This window comes from Balaenoptera acutorostrata, chromosome 13, assembly GCF_949987535.1.
Source record: "Balaenoptera acutorostrata chromosome 13, mBalAcu1.1, whole genome shotgun sequence".
Lineage (NCBI taxonomy): Eukaryota > Metazoa > Chordata > Mammalia > Artiodactyla > Balaenopteridae > Balaenoptera > Balaenoptera acutorostrata.
In genome coordinates this window covers 85,502,544-85,518,030 of record NC_080076.1, presented here as the reverse complement: position 1 = coordinate 85,518,030, position 15,487 = coordinate 85,502,544, and the positions used below count along the sequence as shown (strand labels likewise).

Below are 15,487 nucleotides of genomic sequence, written 5' to 3'. Positions count from 1 at the left end.
TTGTATTAGATAATAGTATCACATCAATGTCAAATTTCCTGAATTTGATCATTGAATTGTGGTTATGTAGAGGAATGTCCTTGGTTTAAGGAAGAAATCTGTAACTAATGCATATGCCTCAGGGGGAAAGCATACTGTCATTCTCATTATTCACGGTTTCAGTATTTGTGAATTTGCCTACTTGCTGAGGTCAAACAGGGTGACCCTCTGCCTTCTTTCAGCTCCTGCTGTAAACAAGTATCCTTTTCACAGTCTATTTAGTGCTACATTTTTCACATTTTGGTGCTTTTTGTCGGTGATTTCACTATTTAAAATGGTCCCCAAGGGTAACAATGACGTGCTGTCTAGTGTTCAGAGCACAGGAAGGCTGTGATGTGCCTTACGGAGAAAATACGTGTTATGTAAGTTTCAGTCACAAATGAGTGATAGTGCTGTTGTGATAGCGACAGCATATAAGTTCAATGTTATATATAACATATATTAAGGCGTCTTTAAAAAGAAACACACAGGGGCTTCCCTGGTGGCGCAGTGGTTAGGAATCCGCCTGCCAATGCAGGGGACACGGGTTCGTGCCCCGGTCCGGGAAGATCCCACATGCCGCGCAGCAACTGGGCCCGTGAGCCACAACTACTGAGCCTGTGCGTCTGGAGCCTGTGCCTCGCAACGGGAGAGGCCATGACAGTGAGAGGCCCGCGCACCGCGATGAAGAGTGGCCCCTGCTTGCCACAACTAGAGAAAGCCCTCGCACAGAAACGAAGACCCAACACAGCCAAATAAATAAATAAATAAATAAATTTAAAAAGAAACACACAAAAAACAAGGCTGTGTTTTGATTGGTTGACAAAAATGTTGTGACCAGAGGCTCGCAGGAATATAACCCCGTATGTCTCTTAGGAGAAATACTAATTCAGTGTTCTGTGACTATAGAACAGAACCACTGCGAATAAGAATTGACTGTATATATATTTCAGTTACTCTTCATGGAACTTTTGGGGGTAGGTTTGAAATTTCCCAAAATGTTGAAAAAATTTTTTTTTGTTTAGAGGCTCACCTATTGGGGCACCAGGAGAAATACCAGGCAGTCCAGACGCAACAAATACAGACACAAGAGGAGGTGTCCCTTATGAGTATATTTCTGTGTTCGCACACGCACACACACGCACACAATCGACACTGAACGGGGAGGGGGGTCAAGACGGAAAGGACAGGAGGCATCCAGGTGGCACTGGCACAGGGGAGGAGGAGGGACAAAGGGAGCGTTTGTCCCCTCTCTGGCTCCCACCGGTGGCTTCCGAACAGGAGGTGAACCTGGAGCTGGAAGAACAGGAAGTGCTTATTCTCTTAGAGGAAAGTTTCAAAGTGCAGTAATTTCTCTTTAAAAAAGGCCTCTTCCCTCCACTCTCTGCCCCCTGACAAAAGCCCAGCCCCCTACACAGGCTGTCCTTGAGGCTGGGCCAGGACAAGGTCGTGGGGAAGGGCGTAAGGCCAAAGCTCCAAAGTGCCCAGCCCAGGAGGGCTTAGGCATAGTGGCTGCCGGGGGTCAGGGGGTGGTCCCCTCTGTGGTCCAGCTGGTCCTGCAGGCGGGCAAACTCGGCCAGCTCATTGAGCTCCTGGAACTGTCGGTCCGTCTTATGGCTGACCAGTGAGCGGTAGAAGTGGACAGCAAAGACGATGAAGATGAGGCCGAAGGGAACCATGATGGTGGTGGAGGCGATGGCGGCGGCCTGGCCTGGGGTGATGCCGCCGGTGCTGCCGCTGACGTTGGCGGCCGCGCCGCTAGCCGGGGGCTTGCTGGTGGGCCGCGCCTGACCCGGCTGTTTCTTGAGAGGCAAGAACTTGACCCAGCAGAGCAGCACGACCTCAGCCAGGAACAGCAGCGTGCCGATGACAGTGGAGAAGGCCCAGGCCAGCTCGATGTGACGGTGCATGCGCTCGTGGGGAGACTCTTTGACAGAGTTGAGGTTGTGCACGTTGCTCACCGCCTCGATATTGGGCAGGATGCAGGTGCTGATCATGAGCGCAAACAGGTGCACGGCCACCAGCACCGTGGTGCAGGCGCTGAAGGCGATAAGCAGCCCCGGCGGGTAGTCGTGGTCAGCGTCCAGCTGCACCTCCACCATCGCCACCTGGGGTTGGGGGGGGGAGGAAGAGGTGGGCTAAGTGACAGGATAGTCATGGCTCAGAAGCTCTCCTCCCATCAAGCTCTGGGACCCTGGGTAAGTCACTTGGCCTCTCTGAGCCTCAGTGTCCGTATCTGTATAATGGGGATTATAAGACCCACCCACTTAGGGTTGAGAAGTGGCAGAAAGTACTGGTAGAGAGCGCAGGCTTGGAGCCCGGGCTGCCTGGATTTGAATCCCAGTTCTGCCACTCACGAGCTATGTGTCCTTGGGAAAGTCACTGAACCTCTCTGTGCCTCAACTCTCCTATTTGTAAAGTAGGGATATCGTATCAGTTCATAGGATTATTTTAACAATTAAACGAGAGCTCCTGGTAGATGGCAAACACCTCCCAAATAGTAATCATCACAAATGGTTAAAATGGTAAGTTTTATGTAAATTTCACTATGACAAAAAAAGTTTACATGAATGAAAAAAGGCTCCCTCCCTGTTGGCACCACACTCCCAATTCCCAAGCAGAGGTTTCTTTTTGAAAATTATTCTATTTTTAAAAATAAATTTATTTTATTTATTCTTGGCTGTGTTGGGTCTTCGTTGCTGCACACAGGCTTTCTCTAGTTGCAGCGAGCAGGGGCTACTCTTCATTGTGGTGCATGGGCTTCTCATTGCGGTGGCTTCTCTTGTTGCCGAGCACGGGCTCTAGGCACGTGGGCTTCAGTAGTTGCAGCACGCAGGCTCAGTAGCTGTGGTGCATGGGCTTAGTTGCTCCACAGCATGTGGGATCTTCCTGGACCAGGGCTCGAACCCGTGTCCCCTGCATTGGCAGGCGGATTCTTAACCACTGCGCCACCACGGAAGTCCCAAGCAGAGGTTTCCTTACGCCCTGCTCTGGGGACAAGGAGAGGGGTGGGGTGAAGGGATGAAGGCCCTCCCAGGTTATGCCCAGGCCCTTTCTGAGAACACAGTGCACCAACCAAGAAGGAATTAAGAGAGGCTTCCCAGAAGAGATGGGCTCTGGCTGGGTGCTGCGGTGCAGTCGGCAAGCCCCAGGGCTGATGCACTAGCTGCTCCCCAGTTCCTGGAGACCTGTGGATCCGGGGTCACCAGGGGCATGCTCCAGGCCGGCCACCCACCTCCTCTCACCTGGGCCTTGCAAATCACCCCCATGTGAAGAAGCCAGCTCATCAGATATGGGCCGGGAGAAGCGGGCAGTGGGCACACTGCCAGGGTCTGCCTGCCGAGGCTGGAGGGAGTGGGGAAGCAAGTGCCAATGGCAACAGCATTAAGGAGAATGACCCTTCATAAAGGGTTCGCTGTGTGTGCCAGGCTCAGAAGGGGGAGGCCTGATGCTGAAATGTACCCACGAGCCCCACACCTGCCCCGACCCCTCCTTACTCCTGGGGAGCGGGTGGGCTCCTTCCTTCCCAGCTTTCTTGTTTGTAATGCCTGGCCCTGTTTGCCTTCATTTCTTGTACCTCCACAGCCTTCCTAGGCCTGGAAAGGCAGTGTAGGGCAGTGGTTAGGAGCACGGGCTCTGGAGCCAGGCTGACTGCTTTGAGCCCTGACTGCTCTGCCCTTTATTAGTCTGTGAGGCTCTGGCAAGTTCCTTCAAATTTCTGGGCCTAAGTTTCCTTATCTGTAAAAAACAGAATATTGCGGGACTTCCCTGGGGGTCCAGTGGGTAAGACTCCGCACTCCCAATGCAGGGGGCCCAGGTTTGATCCCTGGTCAGGGAACTAGATCCCGCATGCCGCAACTAAGACCCAGAGCAGCCAAAATTAATCAATTAATTAATTAATAATTAAAAAAATAGAAAATTGGGGGAATTCCCTGGCAGTCCAGTGGTTAGGACAAGGTGCTTTCACTGCCGGGGCCCAGGTTCAATCCCTAGTCGGGGAACTAAGATCCCACAAGTTGCGCGGTGTGGCCAAAAAAAAAAAAAAAGACTGGTACATAACTCAGAGAGTTGTGAGGACTGAGTTAATCCCACATCAAATACTTAGTGCCTAGCACAGAGTAAACCCTCAAAAAAAGAGGCTTTACTATTATTATTGTTATTCAGTTTGAAAACCTCACCCTCAATCCCAGTGTCTTGATATGAAACCCTCTGGGTTTCTATCCTCCTGTCCGGCCTGAGAACACCAAAGCCAAATTGGCAGCCCTGGGTTTTGGCTCCAGAAACACCCCTGCTTCCCTGGGTGACCTTGGTCAAGACCTTCCCTGTTGTCTCTGAAAAAGGAGGGTATGTGGCAAAATTAAGGTCACCGTCTAGAGCTGATTTGGGGTTGGACACTTTGAGAATTTGGTGAAAATACTGGATACTCCTTAAGACAGCCAGGTATATACAGTCATATGACTTTGCAGACAATTTCAACAGGAGTCACAGACTTTTGTCTTAGAATTCCCACAACTGATGATTGTATAAACTTTTCATCCCAGGAGTTTGTAAAATGTTTCAAGCCCATATAAATCTGGGGCAGTGCCATGAGGATTCTGACCATTTTTAGGATCACTCACTGGTGGCCTAAGGCCAATGCTGAGATTGCTTAGCACATGCGGGTGAGGGACGCAGGGCAGCAGGGCAGGCCACCAGGGCACGGCAGGTTAAGGGCTGCACCCCGGGCTCCCTGGTCTCTGTCCTCAGGCCTGACCACACTGGAGAAGGGGGGCACCTCCGGCAGGGCGTACCTCCTGCCACATCCCCACCCCCGGCACTTCCTCTTCCTGTTTTGGCCTGCTGCCCCGGAACCTGAAACCGGAGAAGGGACCAGCAGGAGAGTCTGTTGCTTGGCTGCCTCAGGTCCACTGGCTACTGATTCACTCACCTGAAATGTCCGGACCCATTAGGCGCATCAGGCCCTGAGCTGGGTGCTGGGGGTCTATACGGCGGCAGGGGGAACGACACACACATATACAGGTAACCAATCTGTTCCCTTAAGCCTGGTATCTCTACCTCTACAGAGCCATTAAGAGTGAACTGGCTCCTCCACTTACAAAGCTGGTGACCTCTCTATGCCACAGGTTCTACATCTATAAAATAGGGGCTGTTATGAGGATTCAACAGATTAATGAATACAAAGCCCTTAGCACAAGACCCGGCATATATATATATATATATATATATATATATATATATATATATATGCTTAATAAAGTGTCAATGATTACTAGCAACACTATTATTACTTTTTTACAAATGAGGAAACTGAGGCTCTGTGCAAAGGGGTAATAGCATTTTCCTCACACCTGCTACTACAGACTGAATGTCTGTAAACCCTCTAAATTCATATTTTAAATCCTAACCCCCAAGGTGATGGTGTGAGGAGGTAGGGCCTTTGGGGGTGACTGTGTCATGGGGGTGGTGCCCTAGTGCCCTTATAGGAGAGTCACCCCCAGCAGAGACCCCCTCACCACTCCTGCCAGGTGAGGACAGTAGTCAGTGTCTATGAATCAGGAAGCCAGCCCCTCACCAGACACTGAATCTGCTGGCACCTTGACCTTGGACTTCTAGTCTCCAGAACTGTGAGAAATAAACATCTGTTGTTTATAAGCCACCCAGTCTGTGGTATTCTGTTACAGCAGCCCAGACAGACTAAGACAATCACTGAGGGGATTAAATGAGGTCTTGACATGGGTTTTAACAAAGGGCCAGCCCCCAGAAGGTACTCAATAAATCTTAGTTAAAAAGAAAAACTCGGGGCTTAAAGTGGAAGACAAACAGCCCCTGCACGCCCTCAGCTGAGGCTGGTGAGAGCTGACCCCGTGTGCCCGTGTTCTGCTCCCTGGGGAGGGTGAGGGGCTCAGACCCCCACTCTGCGCCTGGCCTGCTCCAGCTCCAAACCCTGGGTACAAGGAGAATGTGTGCCCCACGGCACAGCTGGTGAGATGGCCACCTTGGCAGGACAGAGACCACCTTGCCGGACCCCCAGGCTCCAGAGCCGTACACACAGCTGTTGGGACACACCTGGCCTGGGGACACCAGAATTTCCCCCGAGGTCTTGGGCTGGTGGGGAGCCTGGGCAGCTCAGCCTGTGACGCTGGGCCTTCTGAGGAGAAGGAAGGGGCCTTGCCGTGCTCCGGAAGAAACCCCATCATCCTCGCCGGACCCTACCGTTCCTGGAACTTGGAGCACGCTGGCGGGCTGTGTGTGCCGTTCCCACATTGGGGACCAAGCTCAGTGTCCTGGGGCTGCGCAAACGAATGGCTGGCACAAATCACGGCTCCTCATGAAAACTGTTCACAGGAATAAAAACTACTGCTTTTTTCAGAATGTGTCCCACTTAGGAAACCTCCCCAAGGGCAGGGAGGGTAAAGCCAGGGGGGGCCCTCTCGGAATCTGGCAGGCGACTCCCAGGGCCCCAGCTGAGTCCCAGAGAGATCAGATCAGATTGCAAGCAGCTTCGCAAGGTAAATATAGCCAGAGTGCTGGGCCGTTAACCTAAAATAAACAGCTCCCAGCCAGCCACGGGCCTGCTTAAACCTGGCCATATGGGTCCTAAAGGGTGAGGAAGGGCGAGGGATGGACAGCCCCACCTCACTCTGGTCCGCGGACCTCTGACACCACCACCCCACCACGGGGACACCAAACCTCAAGCACGAGGCAAGAAGAGGCTCCTGAGAAGGGTAGGGCCTCGCTGGCCTTGCTGGGTGTCTGCCCACCACGCCCGGATGCCAACCACTCTTCTCACTCCTGTCGGGCTCCATGGAGACCCCTGCCACCTGGCGCCGAGGCCAGGCCCTTCCAAGGCAGCCTTCCCATGCCTGGCCTGACCCGGGCGCCCAACAGCTGGAAGACACAACTCTCCTTTCCCAAGCCTGGGCTTCTCCTGTTCACTGGCGCCGCCAAGCCACAGTCACCCTGGGTCACCCAGCGCTGCCTGAGCCTGCTGGCCCCCCCTCCAATGCAAACTATCTATTAAGAGAGGATTGAGGGCTCATCCAGTAATTTGCAAACTCTTTTGACCACCACAGACCAGTATTCCAAAGGTTTCCATAAATAGACACATACCCATTTATAACAGAAACAAGTTTCCTCAAACAATAATTATCCTTAAAGCATGCTAATCCAGGCTCCTCTCACAACACGTGATGCATGCTGCTGCTTTCTATTTCATTCCACTCTTATTTCAAAAAAAAAAACAAAACAAAAAAACAAACAAAAAAACACACACACACACACACACACACACACGAAAAACCTGCTGGTTGCGACTCACTCAATGTCACAAGCCACTAACAGGTTGAACCTGCAGGTTGCGGGGAGGGCGTAGAGAACAGGCCTAGCCTTTCTCTTCATCTGGCTAATTTTGACGTCCTCAGGTTTTTACCTTCCAAGTCACCCCTGTTCCATGGCCTCCCAGGTGAGGACGGGGCCATTCATTCGTTCATGGACATTTTTTTTTTTGGCTGCGCTGCGTGGCTTAAGGGATCTTAGTTCCTCAACCAGGGATTGAACCTGTGCCCTCAGGAGTGAAAGTGCGGAGTCCTAACCACTGGACCGCCAGAGAATTCCCCTCACGGACAACTTTCATTGAGAACTTACTATGTGCCTTAAGGATCTTGTGGCTCCGCTGGAGAGAAAGCAGGAAGACAGCAGAATCCCTGCCCCAGCGAGGATGACAGGTACTAAACGTTTAGGCAAGTATTTTCAGACAGTGATAAGTGTCCCTCCACCAACGCTCCTCCACCACTGCACTTGCCAAATGACACGTCTGGTTTCCTCCACTCTACTTCCCTGTTTCTCCAGCTTCCAGCACTGGGCCTTGTCCCCCTAGGGGCCTCAGTAAACGAATATTAAAGGCAAGACTTGACCTTTGGGTATTTCAGCCCAGGGTTTCTAAAGTGTCCAAAGACAATCCTATGTAATCCATTGGAAACCCTAACAACTCTCATGACATTCCTTTTTCAGCTCATCCTTTCAACTTTTCAATGTTGTATTTTTATGTACTTTTTTTTTGTTTGTTTTGATTTGTCTTTATGTACTTTTTTTTTTTTCTTTCTGGCCGCACAGCTTGTGGGATCTTAGTTCCCCAACCAAGGATTGAACCCGTGCCCCTGCAGTGGAAGTGTGGAGTCTTAACCACTGGACCGCTAGGGAAGTCCCCTATGTACCTTTTAATACTCATGTTTTATTAGCACACATATCATTCATTACCATACATATATGTATACATATACACATAGTGTGCATACCTATGTATACATATACACATAGTGTGCATACATACGTATACAAATACTGAGCCTAGTGTTGACAATATTTTGAGCGGGGGGTGCACTCAAAAAGTTTGGAGACCACTTAAATCAGGGGTCGCCAAACTGGCCTTCAGTGTACTTCTTTGCAAATAAAGTTTTACTGGCACACAGCCATGCCTACTCATTTATCTAAGGTCTGTGGCTGCTTTCGAGCTAAAATAGCAGAATTGAGTACAGGTTTCCCCCTATAATGCACCTCTGAAACCTTTTGTAAGGGGAAATGGACTAAAGGGATGGAGCAATTACCTTAGGAGACATCTTGCTAACAGACGCACAAATAAACCAAGATTAAAGCACAGATGCTCACAGACACAGCTCAAAGCTCTGGCGGCTTGATGCAGAGATGCTGAGTGCGGTTCCCGGGAAAGGAGTTTGGTGGTGCCAGTCTCACCCCTCGGGGTGCCTGCTGCCTCTGTAACGGCTCGCTGCAAACCAAATGCTGCATGCTATTTTCACTTTTTACCTTTTATTGGTAAAAGTAAAAATTCTCTTTGGGTTTCTTCAGGTTAGTGAAAACAGGTACTAACGTAGGTCTTTCGTAAAAGCGAGGTGGCGTAAAGCGAACTTTCGAAAAGTAGGGGACACCTGTAGTTACCACTGAGACTGTGTGGCCCGCAAAGCTGAAAATATTTACTTTATAGAAAAAGTTGGTCCGTTTCTGGGTTAGACCAATGCTCCCAAAGAGGGCTGTCAAACCGCAGTCCCAGAAGATTCTCCTCTGAAGAGTTTGCGGTTCCATCCGTTTTCTTTTTGGTTTTTTTTTGGCCACACCGCACAGCTTTCGGGATCTCAGTTCCCCGACCAGGGACTGAACCCACGCCGTTGGCAGTGAAAGCATGGAGTCCTAACCACTGGACTGCCAGGGAATTCCCGTGGTTCTATCAGCTTAAGGCATCCCTTCTGGGGAGCATATTAAAAGCCTCCCAGAAGAAGTTCCACCAGGGAGAAACTTGCTCTTGTTTAAAATTTCTCAGTTTCATTTCTCCAGGGAATCGCCTTCCCAACATTAATTACCACAGTGCCACCTTGGGAAGCCCTAGAGCTCTCCTTCATCAGCCCTGGACCCAGCAGAAATCAGCAGAGCTCAACACAGACCCTGGCTGAAAATTCCAGACACGTGCCACAGGCACTCGTGAAGTTTTCCAAAAGGCTTCTCAGCTAGGCAGGGAGTGCCTTCCCCTTGGAGCATTCAGCAAAATTCCATTTGTACACGGCCCAGAGTGCAGAACTGCACATCTGGAAGACTTCAAAGGCCCAGTTTTCAACTAACAACAAGGGAAACGGTGAGAGGGTGGTTGAGTAGAAAAGACTCCAAGTCAGACGGACCGGGGCTTGAAATCTACTAGCTGGGTGATCAGAACCTCTGTAAGCCTCTGCAGAGGCGACAGTACATATGTTTAAGAGCTGTTCTGAGGCTTAAGTAAGAATGAAAGAAAAGGGTCCAGGCTCTTGCCTGGTGTTCAGTAAATAGTAACATCTTCAACTTTATTCAAGAATGCATCATGGAACTCCTCTGCTCCAAAACCTTCCATGGCTCCCCATTGCCGATACCAGAGTTCAAACGTCTCAAACAGCAAGTCAAGGCCCTGCACCATCTAGTCTGGCTAGATTCATCTTCCTCTACTATCCCCAACACACCCTCAACTCCAGCCACACCACACTTTCTGCCTTTTCCTGGAGACCCTATAATTCCTCGCCTTAGTAACTTTGCTCCTAATACTTCCTCTGATAGAGGGTTCTTCCCCAAGTCCTAACTCTACCACCCTTAAGGCTTAGCTGGAATCACATTCTTCTAAATCAGTTAACCCTTATAAAAGAAGCCCTGGGAATTCCCTGGCGGTCCAGTGGTTAAGGTTCAGTGCTTTCACTGTCGTGGGCCCGGATTCAATTCCTGGTGGGGGAACTAGGATCCCACATGCCGCAGCATGGCCAAAAAAAAAAAAAAAAAAAAAAAAAAAAGCATTCCCAACATCATGGGAAAAAGGGTGAGAGAGTTTCCATCATACCTGGACCAGGTACATTCTAAGTGCTTTGCAAATACAAATGAATCCTCACACCAAGCCTATGAGGTTGGTATTACTATTACCCCCACTTTACAGAAGAGGAAGCTGAGGCCCAGAGACATTAAGCAACTTCCCCAGGATCTCACAGTTATAAGTGGTAGAGCCGGGATTTGAACCCAAGTTGTGTGGCTCTAGAGTCCCTGTTCTTACTCTGCTCTACAATACGCGAGCCTCCCAGCTCTGTCCTCCCACCACTCTCTCTGGTGCTTCCTCTCCCGTAGCAGTGGGGCCACACCATGGTCACAGGGCCCCGCAGCTTACCAGCCAGGTAACCTCAGACAAGTCATTCACTGGGGAACCACACCTACCCTCACTCCCCAGGCTGTGAAGATCACAAGAGATAGTACAAGGAGCATACTTAGTACAACGTCTAGCCTATTCCAAGAGCCCAATCAACAATGGCAATGATTACCATGAGTAACGAGCACCGGGACTTCCCTGGTGGGGCAGTGGTTAAGAATCTGCCTGCCAATGCAGGGGACAGGGGTTCGAGCCCTGGTCCGGGAAGATTCCACATGCCGCAAAACAACTAAGCCCGTGCGCCACAACTACTGAGCCTGCACTCTAGAGCCCAAGAGCCACAACTACTGAGCTAGCCCACAAGCGGCAACTACTGAAGCCTGCGTGCCTAGAGCCCGTGCTCCTCAACAACAGAAGCCACCGCAATGAGAAGCCCGCGCACCACAATGAAGAGTAGCCCCCGCTTGCTGCAACTAGAGAAAAGCCCGCGCGCAGCAACGAAGACCCAATGCAACCAAAAATAAAAAAATAAAATAAAATAAAGAATCTGCCTTCCAAAGCAGGGGACGCAGGTTCGATCCCTGGTTGGGGAACTAAGATCCCACATGCCGTGGGGCAACTAAGCCCGCACACCGAAACTACTGAGCACGCGGGCCACAACTAGAGAGAAGCCCACGTGCCGCAGTGGAGGATCCCACAAACCACAACTAAGACCCGATGCAGCAAAAATAAAATAAATAAATAAATAAATATTAAAAAAAAAAAAAAAAGTAATGAGCACCATAGGAGTAATTTGTTGCTCATCTCCATGCCCCCTGAACTCGGAACATGTCACAGAGGCTCAATAATGTCTTATGATTTGAGCCCTTCCTTCCAACTCATTTTCAGAGAAATTCCAAGCAGCTTCTGAACCCACTCTGGAACCTGGGAACAAAAGGGTGCTGGCAGGTAGAGAACTTGAGGAGGCAGATAATCCAAAAATAATTGATCCCAGGTCACAGAAAGCATTTTGTTTACCCTTCCCAATTATCTACTGCTTAGGCTAACGTTACAGGCTGCCCGCCCCAGCACACCACGATGGCTGCGTGTGCTCACCACGGCCCCAAGGGGACAGGGTCAGGCCGAGGCTGGCTGCCTCTTGCTGAGAGGTAAACTGAGGCACAGATGGCCCGAGTCATGGCACCCTCGGCTCAAGGAGCACTTGCAGGCTGCTTATCATGTGCTACATCCAGGGCCCCTGGTTAAGAGTCTGGATGCTGAGCCCAGACAAGGCCTGCTGTTTCTGGAAATGCCATCAGGAATAGGAATCTTGTCTGCAGACTAGAGAGGGTCCAGCTAAGGTGTACGTCATCAGATCCTGATAATTCCTCAATCCTTCATGGGCCCAGTGGGACCTTGTAATGGCTCCGCATGCAAGTCCATGGGAGAGCAGGATATGTGCCTCCTTTGCACACATGAGAAAACTGGCCCCAAAGAGTAAAGCCGCTGTCTGAGGTCCCATGGCCTATCTCCCCAGCGCATCAGGGCACCTGGCCAGGCCCTTCCACCCATGAAAGGGGAGTCTCTCCATCCCCTCCAGGCTCTTGGGAGACCCTCCCTCAATCTCACCTTGTGCGCAGGTGAGTCTGGCATCCTCACCAACTCTCCCACCCTTGGAAATCAAAGGTCACGTCATGTCACTTCTTCTGGTTTTCCAGGTCTCTAGGAATGAAGCCCTCTGGGGGCAGGAAGTTGGTTGTGCTGACTCACAGGCCACGGGAAAGTAGTCCAGGAAACCTGCTCACTCTAGCTTCCGTGGCGCTTGGCTGCGTGGCACCCCTTCCTCTCCAAGTATCCTTCACGAGGCTGGGTGTCTTTGGTGGGAGCGGGGTGCGGGCAGACCCGCCCTGCTGGGCACCCGCTCTCCACCCCAACGCCATCTCTCCCGTTCCTTTCCAGATTCATGGCCAAGGCAGTCACTCGCCTGTAACTGCTTCCGCAGAACGGAGGCTGTCATGGGGTTTAGCTTTCCCTGCTGGCAGAATTTTGGGGATTTCATCAGTGGCGCCAGGAAGCCTTCTCCACCCCGACTGGGTAAAATAAAGGTCCCCAAGAAACAGCCTGGGTTGAGTCAAGGCCCACCAAGTGCCGCTGGCCGCCCCTGCTGCCTGACTTCCCCACACTGTTTTTAGCAAGAGGAAGAGGGAGGTGACATCTGATTAGAAGGCCCGGCTTCTAAGAGACGATTCAAGAAGGCAGGAAAGCTTCACCCATCAGCTCCTTACTTCTCCTGGAGTGGGAAGGGGCCTGGGCAGCTGTGAATTTATGACCCCAAGAAAAAGAGGAATAGGCATCTCACCATCCGAAACCCAGAGAGCTGCTGTGAAGAGCCGACACCCCCTGGTGTCACTCCCTTCCCCCTAACTGTAACATTTTATTTTGCTTAAGAGAAGTTTTTCTGCTCTATTTCTCGTTCCCTACAAGGCCTGCTCCTAACAGGTCCCTGGCAGGACATGGCTCAAAGCTCCATACACCACAAATGGCACAAGTGTCCAAGAGAGTTCTGGACGTCAGCCGTCCTGGGTTCAAATCCCGCTCCAGCAGGTGAGCTGTGTGGCCTCGGGAAAGTCCCATGACAAAACTACCTCAAAGGGTGGTCGAGGACTTAGTGCATAAGTTAGGGAACCTACACAGTGCCAAGCACCAGTGGGTGCTTGGTAAGTGTCAGCTATTCCTAGGATTTGGGGCTGATAGAACAGCATCCCTTCATATAGATCTAAATTAAAAGCTAGAGTGACACTTCTTACAAACACATACATTCTCTCCTCCCCTCTCAAAGGCTTCCTCGATTAAATTCTTAGCTGATAGAACAGCTCCCTTCATATAGATCTAAATTAAAAGCTAGAGTGACACTTCTTACAAACGCACATTCTCTCCTCCCCTCTCAAAGTCTTCCTCGATTAAATTCTTAAAGTCAGAGAAACTTGAGTAGCAGCCTTCATTCACCAATTCAGAAACAGGCCCACATAGGGATTATTAGTCTGAGGCCGCACAGGCAGCAAGTGGCAGAGCCGGGAGAGCTCTTCCCCAACCTCAATCACCTGGCCTTTCCACCGTGGCCCCAGGGTGCTCTGGGACTGCTAAGGGCTTCTAAAAAGCTCTTGCTCCCGTGTATCGCCCACTAGTTTGCAGAGCACAGGGAGAGTGCCAGACACGCTCCTTTCCCAAGAAAACACGAAGGGTGCAGCCACTCCCTCCCTCAAGGCCAGGAGCGTACCTCACTCACTGGTGAGGCAAGAGTGCTCTGGGCTAAAAACCTTGGGGGAGGGGGAGCAGACCCCATTCATGCAGGCTGAGGTCACTGAAAGGTGATAATCAGGACTCGTTCTGTATCTCCCTGCCCCGGGGAGACGCCAAGATCCCCAGCATGAAGGCATCCTCGGGGCCACTTCTCAGCCCAACTTGCAGCCTCACCTACCCCACTCCCCAGAGGCTGGTTCTCACTCCGACCCAGCCCGAATGGGGAGCAGAAACTAAGCCCACCGGCTACATCAAGAAAGAGCCCATTCAACGGGAACATGTCCCACGCTCCTCCCCCACACCCAGTGACTCAGTGGCAAGTTTCTGGAGAAGAAACTGAGGTGGGGAGCGGTTGTCAAACCCCCAGGCTGAGGCCTCGGAAAATGCCATAGGAGACAGGGTGTCGGGAAATCCCCTCTACTAGGTAATAAAAGAACCTGGCCCCAAGTGTGGGGGAAGTAGGGAGACGGCTCAGGGGTCCTTGACCTCCCAACCTCCTGATACCTGCTTCCAAAGAGATCAGACCACGTTGTCTTTCCTTTCCCCCTGAACATATGTGGGAATGTCTTCTTACAGATCTACGTCGAGGATCCTGCTGTTTCTCCCTCCTTGCTGCATCAAGCTGGCCCATCTGAAGGTATCTGAGCTCCCCAACCCTGGACATGTGTATGATACACAGTCTCCCACATCGGGTGTCACTTGTCGCCCACCTCTCATGTCCAGCACCTCTGGACCCCTCCAGCGTCCACGACAGCTTTCTCCCAGCTCTTCCCTTCACCCCCAGCCCGCCTGGCCCGCCCAGCCAGCTCCCCTGTGGGCCCCGTCAGGGCTGCGGGCGACAGTGGCCAGACCTGAAAGGGGGCAGGGCAGGGTGGCCCGAGCTCACCATGGCGAAGCCGGAGAGCAGAGCCGAGGTCCGGCTGGAGGCTTTGAGCTTGGCGCGGCTCAAGTAGAGTTTGCGCCAGGACAGCGCCTGCATCGAGTGCTCGTTTAGGCTCATCACCTCCGAGTAACTCTGGCCGATCCAGTCCGGGTAGGTCACGGCGGGCGGCGGGGGCGACGGCGACCCCGGGGGCTCCCCGTCCCCGCTGCGGCGGCGGCTCCGGCGGCTGCCGCTGGTGGTGTTGCCGCAGCTGAGGGGAAGCTCGGGGCTGTTGCTGCTCGGGGGCGGGGCGGGCTCCGGATGCATGGAGCACGCTGAAAAGGCGCGGGCCGGCCCAGGCGCCTGCGAAGGCAGCGGCCCCCACCTCCCCGCACCTACGCCTCCGCCTCCGCCTGAGGCAGCCTCCGCCTGAGGCAGCCGCCGCCTGGCCCCCTGCGCGGGTCCGGCCTGACCCGGCCGGCCGCCGAGGACGAGGAGGTCGAGGAAGCTACTACAGCACAAGCTCACAGGCCCGCCACGCCGCTTGCAAAAGCCCGGGACTGCAGAGACGACCGCCTGCGTGCGAGCCAGCGTCCCGGATCCCCGGGCCCTGGACCCCCGGCGCGCGCCACGATTGGCCGCCGCCGCGGGCTGATTTGCATGCGCCC

General features: G+C 52.3%; 1 protein-coding gene across 1 annotated transcript; it reads right to left on the bottom strand.

Annotated features, from left to right (window-relative positions):
* Positions 1-1,114: 1,114 nt before the first annotated feature.
* ORAI1 (ORAI calcium release-activated calcium modulator 1) lies at positions 1,115-15,443 on the bottom strand. The gene is made up of 2 exons (XM_057526192.1): positions 14,844-15,443; positions 1,115-2,126 (listed from the first exon to the last, which is right to left on the bottom strand). The coding sequence occupies exons 1-2, from the start codon at positions 15,144-15,146 to the stop codon at positions 1,518-1,520; spliced, it is 912 nt and encodes a 303-aa protein (XP_057382175.1). The 5' UTR covers positions 15,147-15,443; the 3' UTR covers positions 1,115-1,517.
* Between the last annotated feature and the right edge of the window lie 44 nt (positions 15,444-15,487).

Excerpts from the sequence above, each read along its gene's own strand:
- ORAI1 (XM_057526192.1), bottom strand. The coding sequence starts at position 15,146 with ATGCATCCGGAGCCCGCCCCGCCCCCGAGCAGCAACAGCCCCGAGCTT. Across the intron at positions 2,127-14,843 it reads TGCTCTCCGGCTTCGCCATG|GTGGCGATGGTGGAGGTGCA; the intron begins GTGAGCTCGGGC and ends CCCCAACCCCAG.